Source organism: Neomonachus schauinslandi, chromosome 9 (genome assembly GCF_002201575.2).
Source record: "Neomonachus schauinslandi chromosome 9, ASM220157v2, whole genome shotgun sequence".
Taxonomy (NCBI): Eukaryota; Metazoa; Chordata; class Mammalia; order Carnivora; family Phocidae; genus Neomonachus; species Neomonachus schauinslandi.
In genome coordinates, this window is record NC_058411.1 from 42,981,961 (window position 1) to 43,002,239 (window position 20,279).

Below are 20,279 nucleotides of genomic sequence, written 5' to 3' on the forward strand. Positions count from 1 at the left end.
ATACTCATGATATATAAATCAAATTTTACAGATGAAAAAATAACCACAAAGATAATTATAAAAAGGAAATCTGATTTTATAAATATCAAATAAATACAAACAATCTTGACATTTAAAAAAAAATCCATGCATCGGGGTGCCTGGGTGGCTCAGTCGTTAAGCGTCTGCCTTCTGCTCAGGTCATGATCTCAGAGTCCTGGGATCAAGCCCCGTATCGGGCTCCCTACTCGGCAGGAGGCCTGCTTCTCCCTCTCCCACTCCCCCTGCTTGTGTTCCCTCTCTCGCTGTGTGTCTCTCTCTCAAATAAATAAATAAAATCTTTTTAAAAAAATAAATAAAAATTAAAAAATCTATGCATCAAGCATCCCAATTCACCCAATTTCCCCGGGGAGCTTCTTAATATCAAGCACAAACTTCCTCTTCTTAAAAAGTAACTGCATCATATGACCTCACTGATATGAGGAATTCTTAATCGCAGGAAACAAACTGAGGGTTGCTGGAGTGGGGGGTGGGGTGGGAGGGATGGGGTGACTGGGTGATAGACACTGGGGAGGGTATGTGCTCTGGTAAGCACTGTGAATTGTGCAAGACTGTTGAATCTCAGATCTGTACCTCTGAAACTAATAATGCAATATATGTTAAGAAAAAAAAAAAGAAGAAGAAGAAGGTAGCAGGAGGGGAAGAATGAAGCAGGGGAAATAGGAGGGGTAGACGAACCATGAGAGACGATGGACTCTGAAAAACAAACTGAGGGTTCTAGAGGGGAGGGGGGGTGGGAGGATGGGTTAGCCTGGTAATGGGTATTGAGGAGGGCACATTCTGCATGGAGCACTGGGTGTTATGCACAAACAATGAATCATGGAACACTACATCTAAAACTAATGATGTAATGTATGGGGATTAACATAAGAATTAAAAAAAAAAAAAAAGTAACTGCAATCCATTAGACCCAAAGAAGTCTAATAATTCAGTAACATGTCAGTTTAAAAAATCAGATGTGGGGGCGCCTGGGTGGCTCAGTCGTTAAGCGTCTGCCTTCGGCTCAGGTCATGATCCCAGGGTCCTGGGATCGAGCCCCCGCATCGGGCTTCCTGCTCCGCGGGAAGCCTGCTTCTCCCTCTCCCACTCCCGCTGCTTGTGTTCCCTCTCTCGCTGTCTCTCTCACTGTCAAATAAATAAAATCTTTAAAAAAAAAAATCAGATGTGTGCATGCATGAGGACAAGGGGTATATGGGAATTCTCTGTACTTTCCACTCAATTATGCTGTGAAGCTACCGCTGCTCTTAAAAAAAAGGTAATAATAAAAGGTGGTTGTGAATTAGCATAGAAACCTCACAAGAGACAACAGTCGAAGAGAAAAAAAAAGAAAAATCACCAGAGAGCAAAATAACTGTGAGATCTCGGGCAAGTCAAATTCAAGGGGCCAGCTCTACAGAACTTAGCAGACTGGACTAGAAAACTACCAATAAGCCTTTCACTACAAAGATTCTATTATTCTTTTACAACTCATTGTTTCTATGACAAAATTTACTTGACTCCACCAGAACTCAAAAATGTGTTTCTTCAATACAACAAACGGTTGCATGCCATGTGTTACCTTTGTCAGTTTCAGTCTTCAATTTTTTAGCCCCCGTTTTCTGGATTCCTTCTACTTGGTCAGGTTTAATTAGATCAATAACCTCTCTCTTATCCAACACAGAATTTGAATCAGCATTATCCATCAAAGGAATATAAGTAGTTGCGTGAATAAGGGGTTCATCTACCAAGACTGCAATTTAAATTCAACAAAATTATAATTACTCAGGGCTTTATATAATGGAGTAATTAATAACAAGCACACACATTGAAATTTAATGATAAATGCAGTTATTTTCAAATATCTAACACCAACTTGGCTTTAAATTCCTATTTTATCACTTAACAAGTCAAACCACTCTAATTAAAGCAGTACCAGAGTTCAATAGTATTTTACAGTACATCATTTAACTAAAAGTGTGTTGGCCTATCTCCTCTTTAATAGTATCTGAAGATTTCTTCTACATCCTTTACATTTTAGTTAGTCACTTCTTCCTGTTTTAACTAAAAATCCATTCACATTTAATTGGTGCCCAAGGAAAACTATTAATCTGTATTTATGCTGGTACTTTACTGAATTCTTACTGCAAATGCTAGTTTTTTAATTGAGTCACTTTACAGGTACAAAAATCAGGCATTGTTCCTTGCAGATATCATCTCATTTCTAAAAGTTATGCCTGTAATTTCCATGGCACATCTTACTAAAATGGTTAAAATTTGCAAAACAACATTAAGAGTGGAGGTAGGAAGCCTCCTCACACTTTGTTCCCAATTTTAATGGGAAGAACTTTAAGAGTTTGAACACTAAAGTCTGATGTCTGCTGACTAGAGACATAAATTTCCATACACATATGGAAATCTCTCTTCTTTTTTAAAAAAACTTTTGGGCATATAGTTTTTTTATTTAAAATTTTAATAAATATTTAAGATCATCAAATATTTGTGGGTAATACTTTTCTATACCTAGTTCCTAGATACGTCATAATTTTAATACAAATAACAGAATTTCATCTTTTCCCTTTCCAATTGTACTATTTTCTAGCACTAGTTGATACCACAGCCCAATATTATTTGAATATCACCATTTAATCTACATTCATTTCATAACTGCTTTCCCTAGACAATTCTGAACACATAAAAATTGCTCCATCACTGTTAACTGGATGCTTCTGATATATACATACAAACTATGCTGAGGAAATAATTGGGAATATAGAGTAATGACAGATCTAGCCAATGTCCTCCAGCAAAATCTTTAAGTGATATTTAAAAGTACAAATGTTTCAGGAATACTTTTCTTCTATAATTTGTGTGCTATTTACATTACTTCCAAAACTCAGTTAAGAATGAGAATATTTAATAAATGCTTTGTCCTTTTTAAATTTCAGATAAACTTCTTCATCACAAACTTAGACCATGGCCATCTGTCAAAGCACTGCGAAACCCCAAGGCTCAAGATATCCCTGGACTTGCATTAGCATTAACAGTTGTTATAGTTATAGTATACATTAAGCTGGGAATTAAAGAGCATACGAGGTCTCTAGGGCCCTTGTCCTAGTATTTTTAAAATACATTTCTAGAATTAGTATTTATAAAATACGTATCTACACATTTCACCGTTTTCTGCCTTTTGCTTTTTTGAAGAAACTTTCTTCTTTCCTGATCCACTTTCTTGTTTAGTCTCTTGATGGAGGGGTAATGATTCTTGCTTTTTTGAAGGTGCCAGAAGAGTTTCCACCTTTTTATCCTGATCATCTTTATTGAAAATAAACGAAAAGTCATCATAGCAAACACAGCAGAAGATTCAATTACTAATGAATAATTCCCAGAATGCTTTACCTTCAAATTTTTAAACTCTCTAAAAACACCATTCCAGCTTTCTTACTCTGTTACACCTGTTTTTAACTTCATCAAGATTTCTAAGTACTTGCTCCGTCTTTTACATCCCATTTCTCAGCTACTCTTAATCTACATAGCCTATGGGCATTTTCAAATCTCCACCACCTTAAAAAATAAAACCCTTCCCACCACTGTAATTCCTAGCTTCCCACACCCATTTCCTTCTTATATTGACAAAAGAATGATCTGTACTTCCTTTTCTACCATCAACTAAGTGATACCTGATTTTTATCTCCTCCATTATATTCATGAAAGGATTTACACAGCAACCTAGTGTCCCAAATGCTATGTTCTACCAATATCCTTTAATTCTTCTTTAACTTCTATTTTGCATTCCATACTACTGGATCTCTACCTCCTAAAATTCTCTCCTCTTCATAGTGAAATAAGACAGTCACAAAAGGACAAATAATGTATGATTTCACTTATATGAAGTACCTACAGTAGTCAAATTCACAGAAACAGAAAGCAGAATCGTGGTTGCCAGGGGCTGGGGGAGAGGGGAAAGGGGAATTACTGGTTAATGGGTACAGAGTTTCTGTTGGGAAAGATGAAAAAGTTATTGAGACAACTTGGTGTTGATGGTTGCACGAGAACGTAAATGTACTTAATGCCACAGAACTATACACTTAAAAACTGTTAAAATGGTAAATTGTGGTTATTGTTTATTTTACCACAATAAATAAGATTGAAAATTCTCTATCAGCTCCCATAATTCTTTCTTACACTTGAAATATTCCTTTTCAGACTCTTTTGTGAGCTATTCCTACAGAATACCTCATATGCTGGCATTCCTCAGGGTAGAGTCTTTAATTTAAATGATTTCCTTGGATGCTCTTATTTACACCCGTAACTTCAATTACTACTGTCATGCTTAAGGCTTCCGAATTTGTATTCTAGCCTTACCTCTCTGCGCTTACATATCCTATTGCATCCTAAATTGCTCCCTATGTAAGTGGCCCCCCATAGGAACCTGAAACAACCTGAATGCATTCTCCTCTCCATATACATCCACTCTCTCTCCAATATTCCCAATCTGAGTGCTACCAACCATCTACCAATCAGGAGTTGGCAAACTTTTTCTGTAAAGGGCCAAACATTACATAGGTTAGGTTCTGCAGACCACACAGACTCTGTCAAAACTATTCATCTGTTGTTGCAGTATGAAAGCCAGCCATAGAGAGAGGTTAATGAATGAGTGTGGCTGCATTCAAAAAAACTTTATTTACGGACAAAGAGGTTTGAATTTCATACAATTTCTACATTTAGCAAAATATTATTCTTCTTTGAATTTTTTTCAAATCACTTAAAATGTAACAACTATTCTTGACTCATGGGCCACAAAAAACAGGAAGCAGGCCAGATTTGGCTCAAAGATTTTAGTATGCCAACCCTGAAAAACTTAGAACTTGGTAATTAGCTTTGATCCTGCGTTCTCCTAATCCACCATACCTTATCTAATAAGATTAGTTATGTCGTTTTTACTTTGTAGACCTCTAATCTACTTTCTTTTCTTTCTTTTTTTTTTTCCAAAGTAGGTTCCATGCCCAATGTGGGGCTTGGACGCAGGACCCTGAGATCAGGAGTTGGATGCTCTACCGACTGAGCCAGCCAGGCAAACTTCTAATCTATTTTTTATTTCTTCTGCCACCACCATATCAATCCTCCAATTTAACTGTGGAAAATAATGTCTTAACTAGTCTATCTACATCAAACATTGCCCCATAAAACTTGTCCTCAAGTTCTGCCAAAGATACAGTTCAAAAATATAAATGTGACCATGTAAACGGACCTGCTTGAAAATCTTCAACAATGGCTAAGCTATAGCATCCCATCTCCTTAACACTATATACAAAAACCATCATGATCTAGCCCCTGCATATCTTTTCATCTTTGTGTCCTACCACTCACAACCTCACATTTCATGGTTCAACAATACACTATATTCTTCTTTGTGCCTTTCCACATGATATTCTGCCAATATGGAATGAGATCCACTAGTTGCTTGGGTGAAGTGACTCATTCTGGAAGACCTCAGCCACTGCCTCCCTGTAAAGCTCTCATCCCTGGTCCCCATAAGTAGTAGTCCTTTAGGCTTCTTGCATTTCTTCTATACTTCATACATCTCTTATGCAAGTTACGTTTTATTACTGGCTTACATGTCCTTCTCCCCCCCCCCCCCCTAAGGTGGAGAACAGAGGTGCTTACTCTTATTTCTCTAGTACCATGCCTTGATCATAGCTGGCAAACAAATATCTAAGATCCAATATAACTAATTTAATACTCCAAAAGACACACAAACAACTTAATGGTAAACACAAGTCCTTTCATACAAACTGTTTGCAGTTTCACACATCATGACACCACTTCTTATGTGCTTTCCATTACATCTGTTTGTTTTGTCTTGTTTTTTAAGTAGGCTCCACAGCCAGCGTGGAGCCCAACGTGGACTCAAACTCACAACCCTGAGATCAAGACCTGAGCTGACATCAAGAGTCGGACGCTCAACCCACTGAGCCACTCAGGTATCCCTCCATTATATCTATTAACCCCTCTCCCTTACCACCCAAAAAACTAGCTAGTATTTATGTAGCCTCTAAGATTAATTTCAGGCACTACGTCCTCTAAGTGATCCACCTTAGAACTACTACACTGGTTTAGACATACCAAGATCATTATTCTAAACATTTTATAAGAGGGGCACCTGGTGGCTCAGTTGCGACTCTTGACCTCAGGGTCTTGAGTTCAAGCCCCATGATGGGGATGGAGGCTACTTAATTAAAATATATATATATTACAATAGACATTTTATGAAAACTATGTTCATGTGTCTACAGCTTAAAAATGCACTATTTTCATCTCTGTAGTACTAGTACCTAGTATAATGCCTAGTAAAAAAAAAAAAAAGCTACATGATAAATGTTTGCAAAATTAATCAAAGGCAAAAAACAGTATCTAATTTATCTTTTCATCTTTAATTCCTGTCACATTGATTAGAAAGTATTGGTTGAAATAAGTTTCTAACTGCTGATATTTACACATCCTTAGTGGTTTTAGTAAAACAGATGGATTTTATATATTTCCATTTAATGTCTTTTCTATATTTCTAATATAAAGTTTAGTTTTAAATGCTGTTTTATGATCAATAATTATTTTATCAGCAATTAACGTTAATGAAAGCAAACATACAGTAGAAATGACAATGTTCTTGGTTTCTAACTTAGTCTCTAATACAGTGTACACACCTAACAAGCTATCTATATTTCAAGCTCTAAAGTTATTAAAGCAAATACAATCATACAATATAGTTAAATAGATTACAATACCGCTTCCATTTTTAGACTTCTTCTGTCCTGGTTTCTTCTTTGAGGCAGCTGCTTCAGAGGGGGGGGGTGGGCTGTTTAGTAACTGGGACAGGTTCTACTTTTTTGCCTGGAATCTTTGACACATCACTTTCTTTGGTGACCTGTTCTTCTACTACAGGCTTGTGTTTCTTTTCTTTCTTCTTTCTTTCTCTGACACTACTTGAAGTTTCAACCACATTCAGTGGAACAGGTACAACTTGCTCATCTTCTACAGCCAAGGCATCAGATAATTTAAAGTCCCGGGGTACACTCTCAGAATCAGATTCATGGAGGTTCCCATTCTGGATTTCTTTCTTTTTATTCTTTTTCTTTTCTGCCTTCTTTTTATCTGTTTTGGTAGGAATAAGCTTTTGTTCTCTTTTCTGCTTTGCAAGAACTTCATCATATAATGTTTCTTTCATGAAAAGCCAGAAGAAGAGGAAAATTACTGTAATAACTACTGAAGGAATAAGGACAATAAAATATGTTGACTCATAAAACTCCATGGTGCTCTTGTTAATGTGATCCTATAAAACCTAAATGGGGGGGGGGGAGAAAACAACCTTGAGTCAGTATTGTAAAATTAAACATGCAAATTTCTGCTCTTTCAAGTAGTATTTCAGATCTAACTTGATGTACAAATCTAAGCAGGTTAATCACACAATTATTTTGCCATCTACAATTCAAATACACTATGAAAGAAAAATGTGTGGCAATAACTAAAAAGAGTGTAACACATCCTTCTATTTTTAAATCATGTGAAAAGATCCTCATGGGAGGGGGACGCCTGGGTGGCTCAGTGGGTTAAGCATCTGCCTTCGGCTCAGGTCACGATCCCAGGGTCCTGGGATGGAGTCCCCCGTGGGGCTCCCTGCTCGGCGGGAAGCCTGCTTCTCCCTCTCCAACTCCGCCTGCTTGTATTCCCTATCTCGCTGTCTCTCTCTCTGTCAAATGGATAAATAAAATCTTTAAAAAAAAATTTTTTAAAAATAAAAAAAAAAAAAAGATCCTCATGGAAGGAAAAGAGCTAGACATCCATTACTTTTTTCCCCCAAATATCAACTTTTGACATTTTATTAGTATTTAGCTTTCTTCCTTTTACTACACGTTAACTAATAGAACTATATGTGGAAATAGAGGCATTAACTATTACTGAAACACTGGGTATTCATTAAAAGTATCATACTTTTAATTGGGGGGGGGGGGGAAGGGGGTTTATTCCTTCATTTAGAGCCTTAAGCCCATTCACAAAATCCTAGCACCTTCATTTCAGGGACTAACAGCCTCATGATGTAATGGGATACATCACAAATACAGAAATACAATAAAGTCAAAATCAAAATGTTAGGCTGTATCATTTGGTATCAATATAAATTACAAATTAGATTATTTTCTCCAATTTTTTTCATGGTACTCCTTACTGCAAACAAAGTATATACTGCAAAAACAAAGCTGGCCATCCTAATCTTTCCCAAATGCTAAAAGATAAAAGAGGACTTGCCTCATCAATAGAGTAAATCTTACTTTTAGATTAACCCAAAAGTTACAGAAAATAAAGGTATGCTGTGATTATCCAGATCTGCCTTGAATATAGACACTACAATCCCTCATCTGAAGGGTAGTTACAGCTAAAATTAAACCTCAAAGTAAGAATGATTCTGATGTTTAGACTCTAGCTATCCTTATTCCTATGAATATGTATAAGCCACATAAATATGGTTTATAATCTTGTAACTCTTATCAAATTTATTGTGGAAAAAGGCAAGGTATTGAATGCAGATGAAATTAAGCCCATGGACATGCTTAAGATAAAGCTACTTAAATTCAGCTTTTGTACTTTTAATGTATAAATAAGTGAATCTGAGAATTTTAAGTTTTTGAATTATCCATCTGAAGTCTCAAAAACAGTTAATGATTAGAGAAACAAAATTCCACCTAAACAGAGGAATCATTCTAAGATTTTAGAGACCTTAGAAAACATCAGCTTTAAAGTTGAATAAATCTGAATTTCATGAATATAAGACTTCACCAGAACCATTTTAATAGGACTCCACAATTTTCCAAGACAAAATAGAGCTATTCACAGTGGTCTCTATTAACTGCCAAGAAAGACAGACCTAGAAATCTTATATTGATAACATAATAAACTTAAGCAAATTATTTAGTTTGTCTTTCAGTTTGCTTATATCTTATTTTAAAATGTGGGTACTTTTTTCAAGTTACACCAGCAATGACCAGAAGTCTGAAAATAGCCAGAAATGGAACCTGAAAACAAAACTGTTTATTAGGCACACTCTTGATCTTTATGACTAAAACAGCATTTGTAGGGACGCGTGGGTAGCTCAGTTGGTTAAGCCTGAGCCTGCCTTTGACTCGGGTCATGATCTCGGGGCCCTGGGATCGAGTCCCACATCGGGCTCCTTGCTTAGTGGGGAGCCTGCTTCTCCCTCTGCCTGCTGCTCCCCCTGTTTGTGTGCTGTTAAATAAATAAATCTACAACCAAATCTACAATCAAATCTAACCAAATCCAATCAAATAAAATAGCATTTAACATTTCATACTTCCATAAGCAATTTTTAATGGTATTAACACAACCCTAGACTTACTTAGACAAGGTTTTAACAAGTTGAAGGGGAACAGGAATCACACGCTAACAAAATACTAAAAGAAACTTTATACAGAATTGTTCTTCCCTGATAATTCATGAACTCTCCAGGTCTTTAATCGATTAGAAATATTTTACTGTGTCTCTAAGTGTTACTGGTCAACCAGAAATGCTTTCAAGGAGCAGCGACCATGCTCTATTTTTGGTTTTTTGTTTGTTTTAACATTACCACCCATAGGCTACACATAGCCTGTCCAACTTAGCTGGGGAGTTGAGAGGAGAAAAAGGACAAGTCAGTAGTCCGATTTTTAATTTGGGGAAGAAAAGATGCAGAGGCACTTAGCAGCAGCCATAGATGCTGAAACAAAAAAGGTCAAGTCAAAGTCAGAATGACCTTGATGAAAAGCAAACTGCAGCCATGTGCAGCCTAGGTCTAAGGAAAGCAAGCAGAGCAAGAAGCAAACGTTCAAGGAAAAGAGAAGCCATGAGACCACAAGAACTCTGAAACACACATTCCTCAAATGTTCTGATGATTTTCTGATTTCCTTTTCCAGGTCCCATATAAGCCTGGAAGAATTATGATTCCCACTTTTGGATTTTCGGTAGATTCCCTCCACCCAATTCAATTCACCTTCTCTTGAACTTGCTTTCCACATCTACAGGAGCCTAACCAGAACACCGAGACAAATTTAAAGTCAAGAAAATGCTTGCCTTTCTTTAATCCAATAATCTTGATTCTTTAACCCAAGACATTTGCAAGGAAAAGCACATATAAAGATGTTCACAGCAACATTACACATAATACGAAAAACTGAGAGAGACATAAAACATCCAACATCAGAATGGGTTCAATTAGCAAATATCAACTCAATGAAATATTGCCATTAAAACTGTAAATACTTAAAACCAGAATTTGTCAAATTCAATAAAGCTAAATAGTCAAAATCATAATTTTACTTGTATGACCAAGACATTTTATGTATAATAGGATACATCAAGATGATTTTTTAAAGAGTTGTGCCAGAATCATGGGTATAGTCTAACCTGCCTTACTATTTTAGTTTTATACTTTTTTGTTTAAAAGAAATTCATAAAAATGTTTAATTCTTTGCTTATTTTAAAAAATGGCAGGGGCGCCTGGGTGGCTCAGTCGTTAAGCGTCTGCCTTCGGCTCAGGTCATGATCCCAGGGCCCTGGGATCGAGCCCCGCATTGGGCTTCCTGCTCAGCGGGAAGCCTGCTTCTCCCTCTCCCACTCCCCGCTTGTGTTCCCTCTCTGTCAAATAAATAAATAAAATCTTAAAAAAATATTAAAAAAATAAAATAAAAAATGGCAAGTAAGTACTATAATATCAATCATAAACTAATAAAAAATAAAAATAATAAGAAACTTCACATTATATACAGAGGTAGAAGAGTAATATAAGGAGAGGGACGCCTGGGTGACTCAGTCAGTTGAGTGCCTCTTGGATTTGGCTCAGGTCATGATCTCAGGGTCATGAGATCAAGCAGCACAGGGGTCTGTGCTCAGCAGGGACTCTGCATGAGATCCTCTCCCTCTCTCTACCCTCCCTCAAGTGCGTGCACCCACACATTCTCTCTTTCAAATAAATAAATCTTAAAACAAAAAAAAGTAATTTAAGGACAGAAAAGAGCCAAAATTTCATTTCACTGGGAATGAAATCCAGAAAAATACAGAGAAGAGCAAAGGCAGGAAGAGATTTTAGGTGGGGGCAGGGGAAGACAATGGAAAAATAAAAGGAAGGGGTAGGAGAAGTTGAGACAAAGTTAATTTAGCTCAGGATGATAGGAATCAAGTTGCTAAAATTTTCTCAGTCCACAATATGCAACTCAATGTAATGTTTGTTGAGTTGATAAAACACGGAGAGACAAGTAGCAACTCAGGTTTTGAGATGACAGCAAAATTTACCAACATTAATAATTTCTCCCCTATTATTCCCTTTGTAATATTAATGAACTTCGAACCTAATCATACCTTAAGCCTTAACAGATTCCAATCTGAATGTAATTAACAGCCAGTGGTGGACAAGTAAAGCAGGAATGAGATATCCATGGGATAATAAGAAATGGAGCTCAAACTATTCTCAAACCATATTCCATACCAGTGGCTTTAATATTTTTAGACTTAAATCCTTCAAAAAACTGATCAAAGACCAATCCACTTCCTCAAAACAAAAATGTAGGGACGCCTGGGTGGCTCAGTTGGTTAAGCGTCTGCCTTCGGCTCAGGTCATGATCCCAGGGTCCTGGGATCGAGTCCCGCATGGGGCTCCTTGCTCCGCGGGGGGCCTGCTTCCCCCTCCACCTGCCGCTCCCCCCTGCTTGTGCTCTCTCTCTCTGACAAGTAAGTAAAATCTTAAAAAAAAAAAAAGTGTAACATGCTAAGGTGTACAGAAGGTTTCTGGACTCCCTAAAGGGTATACATGAATCCCACATTTAAAATCCTGCTCTAGAAAAAGAGATGAGAGTTTTCATCCCAGCTGTACCAATAAAGGACCTAAAAATTTTTTTAGAAAGTTAACAGAATGGAGAAACAATATATAAAATTCTGTTTCATCTGAGTACATAGGACTCTGTGTTTCATCTGAGTATGTATTATGAATGTTAATCAAATAATTTTAAGATTCCACTTACTGGTCTTCTTATAACTTATTTTGTTCATGCAAAACTTGAGCTGCTTACTCAGTTAAATCTTGAAAAATTCTCAGAAGACCCAACAACCTTTTTATATTAATAATGTAAAACCTAAAATTTTAAATTATATAAAAATCTAGGAGCAATTATTATAATTTCAACCAAACCGCTTAATCAAAAAAGATAAAACTATATACATAATAATAGAATCACTGTTTATAACGGTAAAGCAATGAAATTATCTAAGTGTGGAACATCTACAGAAACATCGCACATTTAAACATCACACCATTTGGGATGCCTGGGTAGCACAGTCCATTGAGCATCAGACTCTTGTTTCTGCTCAGGTCATGATCTCGGGGTGGTGAGATCGAGCCCGGCTCCAAGCTCAGCTCAGAGTCTGCTTGAGACTCTCCCTCTCCCTCTGCCCCTCCCCCTAGCGTTCTTGCCCTCACTCTCTCTAAAATAAATCTTTTTTTAAAAATCACACCATTTAAAATAACTAAGACAGTGTAATGCAGCAAAATACATTACAATAACAAAAAGCTAAAACTTATGTTGAGCACAATTATATACATATAGATATAACCTGAGATTATACAGAAAAATGAGAATCATTTTTTAGAGATCACAAATATTTTTAATGTACAGATGACCCTCAAACAACACAGTTTTCAACTGTGTAGGTCCACTTACAAGCAATTTTTCAATACATAAACTTTCACTATCAATAAATATAACACAGTGCTGTAAATGTATTTTCTCTTCCTTATGATTATCTTAGTATTTTCTTTAGCTTACTTTAAGACTACAATATATAATCATATATTACATGAAATACGTTAACTGTTATCAGGAAGACTCCCAGTCAACAACAGGCTATTAGTAGTTAAAATCTGGGAGCAGACAAGTTAAATGTGGATTTTCAACTGCCTCTAACACCTGCATAACTGTTCAACTTTTTAAATTCTGCTACATTAAAACAGAAATTTAAATAACCATCCTGAATGCACATTACACTCTTAAAGGTTTAAGTAAACACAAATAAAAAGGAATTGGTTACATGTTCTAAGAAGGGAAAACTAAAACAATTTGATAGGTATACTATTGAATTTCAAGTAAAGATTTTAAATTCTACTTTCTTCCTACCATAGCATTTCAGTTACTCATTTCTGCCATCATTTTCTTTAAACTAAAAAGATTTAAAGCAAAGAGCATCCAAAACAACCCTAATTTTATCAATTCTTCTGTTGATAAGTTGATAAAATTGATAAAGTTATGTTAACTGGGATGACTCAAAGAACTATCAGGAAAAATATAACAAAATTTAGGCTAAAATCCAAACAAACTGAAAGTCAATTTTTTTCCACTGATGTACACCAAACATACTAGTAAACAGGCACATCTGTAAAAAAGCAATAGAGGGAAAGGTAGTTTTCAACCCAGGAATACTAAATTTCATAAAAGTTCCTATATAAATCAATACTGTCTGCACAACTAAATGAACACATCTTTAAAATATATAGAGACACACAGAGTAGCTTACAGGAGCTTTATTCGATATACAACATAGATACAATTTTGTAAGTGGCTGTGAAGCCTAAACTGAAAGCTCTTATTACAGGTTCTTTGTAAAAATACTGTTCATAAGTAAAAAAGAGATCTATCTGTAACCTGATCGCACTGAATCTAAACAGTCTGCATTCCAAACATGCCACTACTCAGACCATGCTTCCCTTCCTTGAAATCCATGATAACATCTTACATTTTTTAAATTCAAGTATAACAAACAAGTTAATCTTTTTATGAAAAATGGCTTATGGAAAGCACAGTGATAAAAAGTCTATTATTGGTGGACAAGTATCATTTAATCAGATTTCCATTCCACAACAGAAGTATCTATAATATTTTCTGAACTCCTCTTGCTAAAATATAAGAGTAGGCATTGTGTTGGTGCTAACCTTTCAAATACAGTATGCATGTTACAGTCCAGATATATCCTAAGCCAAAATAAATTTTAAGACCAATGAATAGCAATATAATAAAGCACTAAAATGAAATTGAGAGTCTTGACTTTTGGTCTCTATTCTGCCTTGGCTCCAAGGGTCTTTTCTTACAAAGCTCTTAAGGTCCAAAAAACCCACATGATCTTGGAATACCAAGCCAAAAAAATTAAGTGGCCCCAAGATGGTGGTGCCCACAGTGCCTGTGGCTAAAAGTAAATGCACACCCTCTCTGGTAGAATGCTCTCTCAAGCAAGGCTCCTCAAGATACCCAAAGACCGTCATCCAGATAGGAGTTCATAATCCAAAATGACAGAACACAAGATAAGCCACCATGAGCAACAGGCAACAAAGCAAAGTAAGGAATTAGATCCCTAAAAATTTAAGATACCGGAACCAATAGATTATAACATGCACACATAAATAAGAGGGAATTGGAAAAATAAGCAAAGAACTGAAACTATCAAAAGTAACTGGGTAGATATGAATCAACTAGAACATCTACAAATAAAAATATAATTAAAGTTTTAAATCCAACAGATACATAAAACATAGATACAAGGAAGCCAATTAAAATTACTATTTCACTAGGCCAAATTAAGTCAATGCAGACAGGGACACTTGGGTGGAACAACTAACAGGGACAAAGCAACTCTTAAAGCACGGTGAAAGTGAGGGAGGAGACTAACACACTCTTCATTTCTAGCTTGGAAGAGTCCATAAATGATAAAATCACTTGCCAAGATCAAGATTCATGTCTGGGAGTTTTAGATATGATTTTGAAGAATTTATAAAGCACAACCAGCTAAAGATCAGCAGTCAACTGAGACAAAATCAGCAGTAAGAAGCTACCACAGGTTCTAAATCAAGAAACCAAAACGTCATTTTTCAAAAAAATTTCTATTTCACCTCCTCCCTACTATCAAATCTAAAAAACTTTGCCTTGTCCTTTGTATGAAATCTTCACTTATCCTTCAAATCCCAGTTCAAATCATACCTATGAAAATATCTTTTTAAATACAGTCTTCCACAATAGGCTGTCATTCATTCATACACTTAGCACCAATTATATGTCAGCACTGTTTTCTAGGGTTTTCTGAAAAAAAAAAAAAAAGGTAAAAAAAAAAAAAAAGCCACAATCCCTGCCCTTTTATGGCCATCTAATTATACTAAAGGGAAGACAGGCCAGCAATTAATTTACAGTAAAGGAGACAGGAAAATACATGGCATATTCGAGCAAGAACAGTAAGGACAGTGTAATTCAAGTATAATAAACAAGATAAAAAGTAGAAGATGGGGCGCCTGGGTGGCTCAGTTGGTTGAGCGACTGCCTTCGGCTCGGGTCATGATCCTGGAGTCCTGGGATCGAGTCCCGCATCGGGCTCCCTGCTCGGCAGGGGGTCTGCTTCTCCCTCTGACCCTCCCCCCTCTCGTGTGCTCTCTCTCTCTCATTCTCTCTCTCAAATAAATAAATAAAATCTTTAAAAAATAAAAAAAGTAGAAGATGGAAGTTAAAGAGATCATTTGAAGGTAGCAGGGGCAGTGAAACAGATCATGCAGTTTCTTAAAGGCAACTGTAAGGACTATGGCTTGGACTCTGAGTAATATAGGAAACTTGTGGAAGGTTCTGAGTAGAAAAGGATGTAGGGGAAGCTGAAAACAGGGAAAACTGTTAGGAGATGAATGAAATAACCGAAGCAAGAGATGACTGATTAGAGCAAGTTGGTGGCATGGGGGCTATTAAGAAGTTGTCAAATTATATACATTTTGAAGGCAGAGACAAGATGATTTGCTGAGGACTAAAATGTGGGGTGTGAGAGAACAAGCAAAGACAAAGTCAACTCCAAAGATTTCAGACTACACCAAAAACAACAGAATTGCCCTTTACTGAGATGAGGGAAATGTGGAAAGGACATGATTGGGGTTGAAGATCAGGAGACAGGTTTTAAACAGGTGGAGATGTCCAGGAGACAGTTAAACAAAAGAGTGAGTGACAGGTGAGACATGCAAGCTGGAGATACAAATTTAGGAGTATTCAGCGCATGAATTATACCTAAAGCCAATTAACGAAAATCAAGAGCATACTACCCTGGTGGCTAAATGTATAGTGTATGAAGGAGGAGAGATGGATCAAATTTATCAAATGGCGTTGGTAATAAAGTACAATGAAAACTAGAAAGTGACTGTTGGATTTAGCAACACAGACATCAGTGGTGATTTTGGCTAAAGCAGTAGAGTTGTTGTGATCAAAACCTGACTTAAATGAATCCAAAAGTGAGAAGGATGCCAGCAAGTGTGAACAACTCTTTGGAGAAGTTTCTATGAAGAGATGAGAAAAATGAAATGGAAGCTAGAAGGAAATATGAGCTTGAGAGTGTGATTTTTAAAAATAGAAGAAATTACAGCATGTTAATATGCTGACAAAGGTGATGCAGTAGAAAGGGAAAAATTGATGATGCAGGAGAATGAAGGGCAACGGTTTCAAAGGGCAAGAATAGGATCTGGTGTACAAGTAGAGAGAGTGGCCTTAGGTGGAAGCACAAACTTCTGTAAAAACAGAAGGAAGAGTATATAGGATCCGACACACACAAGGAGGTAGATACGATATAGAAGTTTGTGAAAACTCTCTTCCTCAATGCTACCATTTTCTTAATGGTAAACAATTATTAGTCCAGAGTAAGGGTAAAAATGATGGTATTGGAGGTCCTATCGAACACACTATAATTATATTGTTAATTTTTTATTCTTTATAAATTGACTGTCCAGTTAAATTTAAAAATGTGAATGGAGAATGCAGGATGTTTTAGCAGTGTTGCACAAATTGATTTGCCGACTTTAAATGAATTCATGATCTTGCTGAGGAAGTTAAGCACACAGTATCAATAAATCAGAGCATAAAAACCAAACCTGAGTCTCCATGTGGTTCTACTCTTCCAGCTCAAGTACCATTCCTACAGCTAGTCCCCCTTCTCCTAACTTTCCATGTACACAGTCACAGAATTCTATGACATAGGAGACAGTAACAATTAAAGGGAGGCAGCAATATACTGTAGTGTGATACAGATAAAAGGACAATAACAGAACTCAAAATCTAAAACAGAACCAAATAGATATTTAGTTTACTATATGTTATTTCAAGTCAATAAAGGAAAGGCTGGATAATTTACAACAAATGAAGAGATCAGATTAAAGTTTTATACATTAAGAAAATGTATAAAGTATTAAAAAAACAAGAAAAAAAAGACCTTATTTTGTAGAGTTGTACATGGTTAAAAGTTTACAAGTGTATTACATCTGTAGTAAGAGTTTTTTAAAAACTTGATTCTACAAATCAGTAAGAAAAAGACACCAATGAGAAAAACCGAAGCCATTAGCCATTTCCTGAAACGGCCATCAAAATATAAAAACTCATCTAAATTTCCATTGTCTAGTCAGTTGCTACACCAAAAGCATAATGGCCCCAGAGTCCACAGTAAAACTATAAATTTATCTTTTAAAATAAGAGGAAAAAAATTCAAAGATTTAACTAAAAGATAATCTAGTAAATGAAACAGAGTTGCCTGACATGGGAATTCCATTTACAACAGCTTTTCTAAAATTAACTTTACAGACTACACTGAAATCTCAAAGCTGTGGTGCAATTTCTCCTTTTAAACTGCAACACACAGTTATTTCTGTAACTTAGACCTTATTAACACACCTCTTATTTCAAGCAATACCCATTCTAAAGTACTGCTACTCCAATCTGAAACAAATCCAACTAATGCCAGAGATGAGTAATAAAATTTAATTTCTCCATTAGGTATCATGTCACAATATATGATGAAACTTCTACAGTTTATTTAGCCAAACTTACTTGTTTTTCTTTAATACAAGAATAGATAAATCAGTTTGAACAGCTTCTTCAAGAAATTAAAAAGGGTCTGCATAGCTGGTAGGTGCTGAAAGTTAAACCAGTATCTTTCAGACTTCTGCTTAACCATCAAGCCCAAACTAGTCCATTTTCTTAGGAAACAACATTGCATAACACCTCCATAGGTGGTAATCTGGTTAAAAGTTTATTCTGTAAAGAAATCTAACTTTTGATAAACAAATCAAAAACTTTAACACCAAAAGCACACTTTAAATACACAGTATTTCAAGTAGGCTCCACGCCCAGCATGGAACCCAATGCAGGGCTTGAACTCACAACCCCTTGAGCTGAGATGGAGAGTCAGACACTCAACCAACTGAGCCACCCAGGCGCCCCTAAATACTCAGTATTTCAAATCAATAAGTCATCAAAACTGCTCAAAAATTAACATTAGGACATAAAATTCATATCAACAATTTAACTGTAAAAAAGCTATACCATATACAGAAGACTTCCTTCCCCTACCATCTACAATCTTGACCTACCTTCACTTTTTCACAAGATTTTGGGGTTAGAAAAGTCCATCTAGTTAGCCATTCAAAGACTGGATCCAGCTGAATGGTCAGTGAGTCTCTGAAAACCTGGGATGAGCACTTCCCATAAGCCCCCTTTATGGCTTTAGAAAGCTGCTAGAACATTTTTCCTAGTTTTGATCCAAAATCTTATCTCCCTATAACTTCTTCCCATGGTCCTACTCCTGCCTAACCTCACCATATAGGTCATCCAATCCCACTACCAAAAAGTAGTTCTAGTAACTGATGTCTGGTATCAATTCAATTTACCAGTAAACAGAAAACCTACTTCAAAACCTGTCATCCCTTAGAAAAGCCTGACTAGAGTGTTAAAGTTGCACTTAATATCAGCCTGTTATGTTCATCTCTTTAGGTCACTCAACAATGAAAATACTAAAATGATAAAATGTTATATTTATTCTTGCCTATTCCCAGGAAAGACATAATACTAAAAAACATCATTTCACAAACCAAACATGAAATGCAAATGATGAGACAAGAATGTCAAATACTATCCAAAAAGACTGAGGGAACTATTGAAAAAGCTTCACTTAGGAAACAAGAACTTTTAAAACTTACCCAAGAACAGCCAAATAAACACAGAAGAAACAGACCAAATACATATGAAAACTTTAGTATATAATCGACGGGCCATTTCAAATCAATACACAGAAAATATAGGTTATTTAATAAGCAGTACTGACAAATCTGACAGCCATTTTCAGGAGAAACTAAGCCCCTACACCTCAATAATATATGGATCAAAGTTTTAAAGGATAAAAAGTTAAACCATGAAGAACTAGAAGACACAAGTGTGTATCTTTGCATTTTAAAATAATCCTGTTTAGGGGCGCCTGGGTGGCTCAGTCGTTAAGCATCTGCCTTCCGCTCCCGTCATGATCCCAGGGTCCTGGGATAGAGCCCCACATCGGGCTCCCTGCTCCGTGGGAAGCCTGCTTCTCCTTCTCCCACTCCCACCCCTGCTTGTGTTCCCTCTCTCACTGTGTCTCTATCAAATAAATAAATAATATCTTTATAAATACATAAATACACAAATAAAAAAATTAATTAAATAATCCTGTTTTGAAAAAGGCTTTTCTGTGTCTCAAGTAAAACCAAGCACCATAAAGGAGGAGACTGAGAAATCGGACTAGGAAACATTAAAGATTTTTACAGCAAAAGAAAAGTGACTAAATCCCAAAAAATGACCAAGGTCTGACTGCCTTCACTTACAGATACCACTTAAAATGTGAGAAAAAGATAAACCCAAAGGACATGTTTAGAAGGTTCTCAAGGGAAAAAAAGATATACAATAAATGTATTTTTTAAAAATGCAACCTCAGGGATGCCTGGGTGGCTCAGTTGTTGGGCATCTGCCTTTGGCTCAGGTCATGATCCCAGGGTTCTGGGATCCAGCCCCGCATAGGGCTCCCTGCTCCGCGGGAAGCCTGCTTCTCCCTCTCCCACTCCCCCTGCTTGCGTTCCCTCTCTTGCTGTGTCTCTGTCAAATAAATAAATAAAACCTTTAAAAATAAATAAATATAAAAATAAAAACACAACCTCAGTCACATTAAGGAAATGCAAATTTCTACTTAAGTTGGCAGGGCAGGAAAATGTGAAAATGAGGAATCACAAAGGGGTACAAGGAAATTTTGGAGGTGATGCATGTATGTTCATTATGATTGTAGTGGTTTCAGCAATGTACACGTCAAAATTTATCATATTGCACACTTAAATATTTGCAGTTTATTGTGTGTGAGTTATACCTTGATAA

The 20,279-nt window shown here is 36.3% G+C and overlaps 1 protein-coding gene across 1 annotated transcript in view; it reads right to left on the reverse strand.

The window, feature by feature from the left end:
- KTN1 (kinectin 1) overlaps positions 1-20,279 on the reverse strand; it is a 110,780-nt gene that overhangs the window by 67,003 nt on the left and 23,498 nt on the right. Inside the window, 4 exon segments of the mRNA XM_044918208.1 lie at positions 1,598-1,768; positions 3,193-3,330; positions 6,801-6,864; positions 6,866-7,354. Coding sequence (XP_044774143.1) covers positions 1,598-1,768; positions 3,193-3,330; positions 6,801-6,864; positions 6,866-7,324 — 832 coding nt within the window. The 5' untranslated portion in view covers positions 7,325-7,354.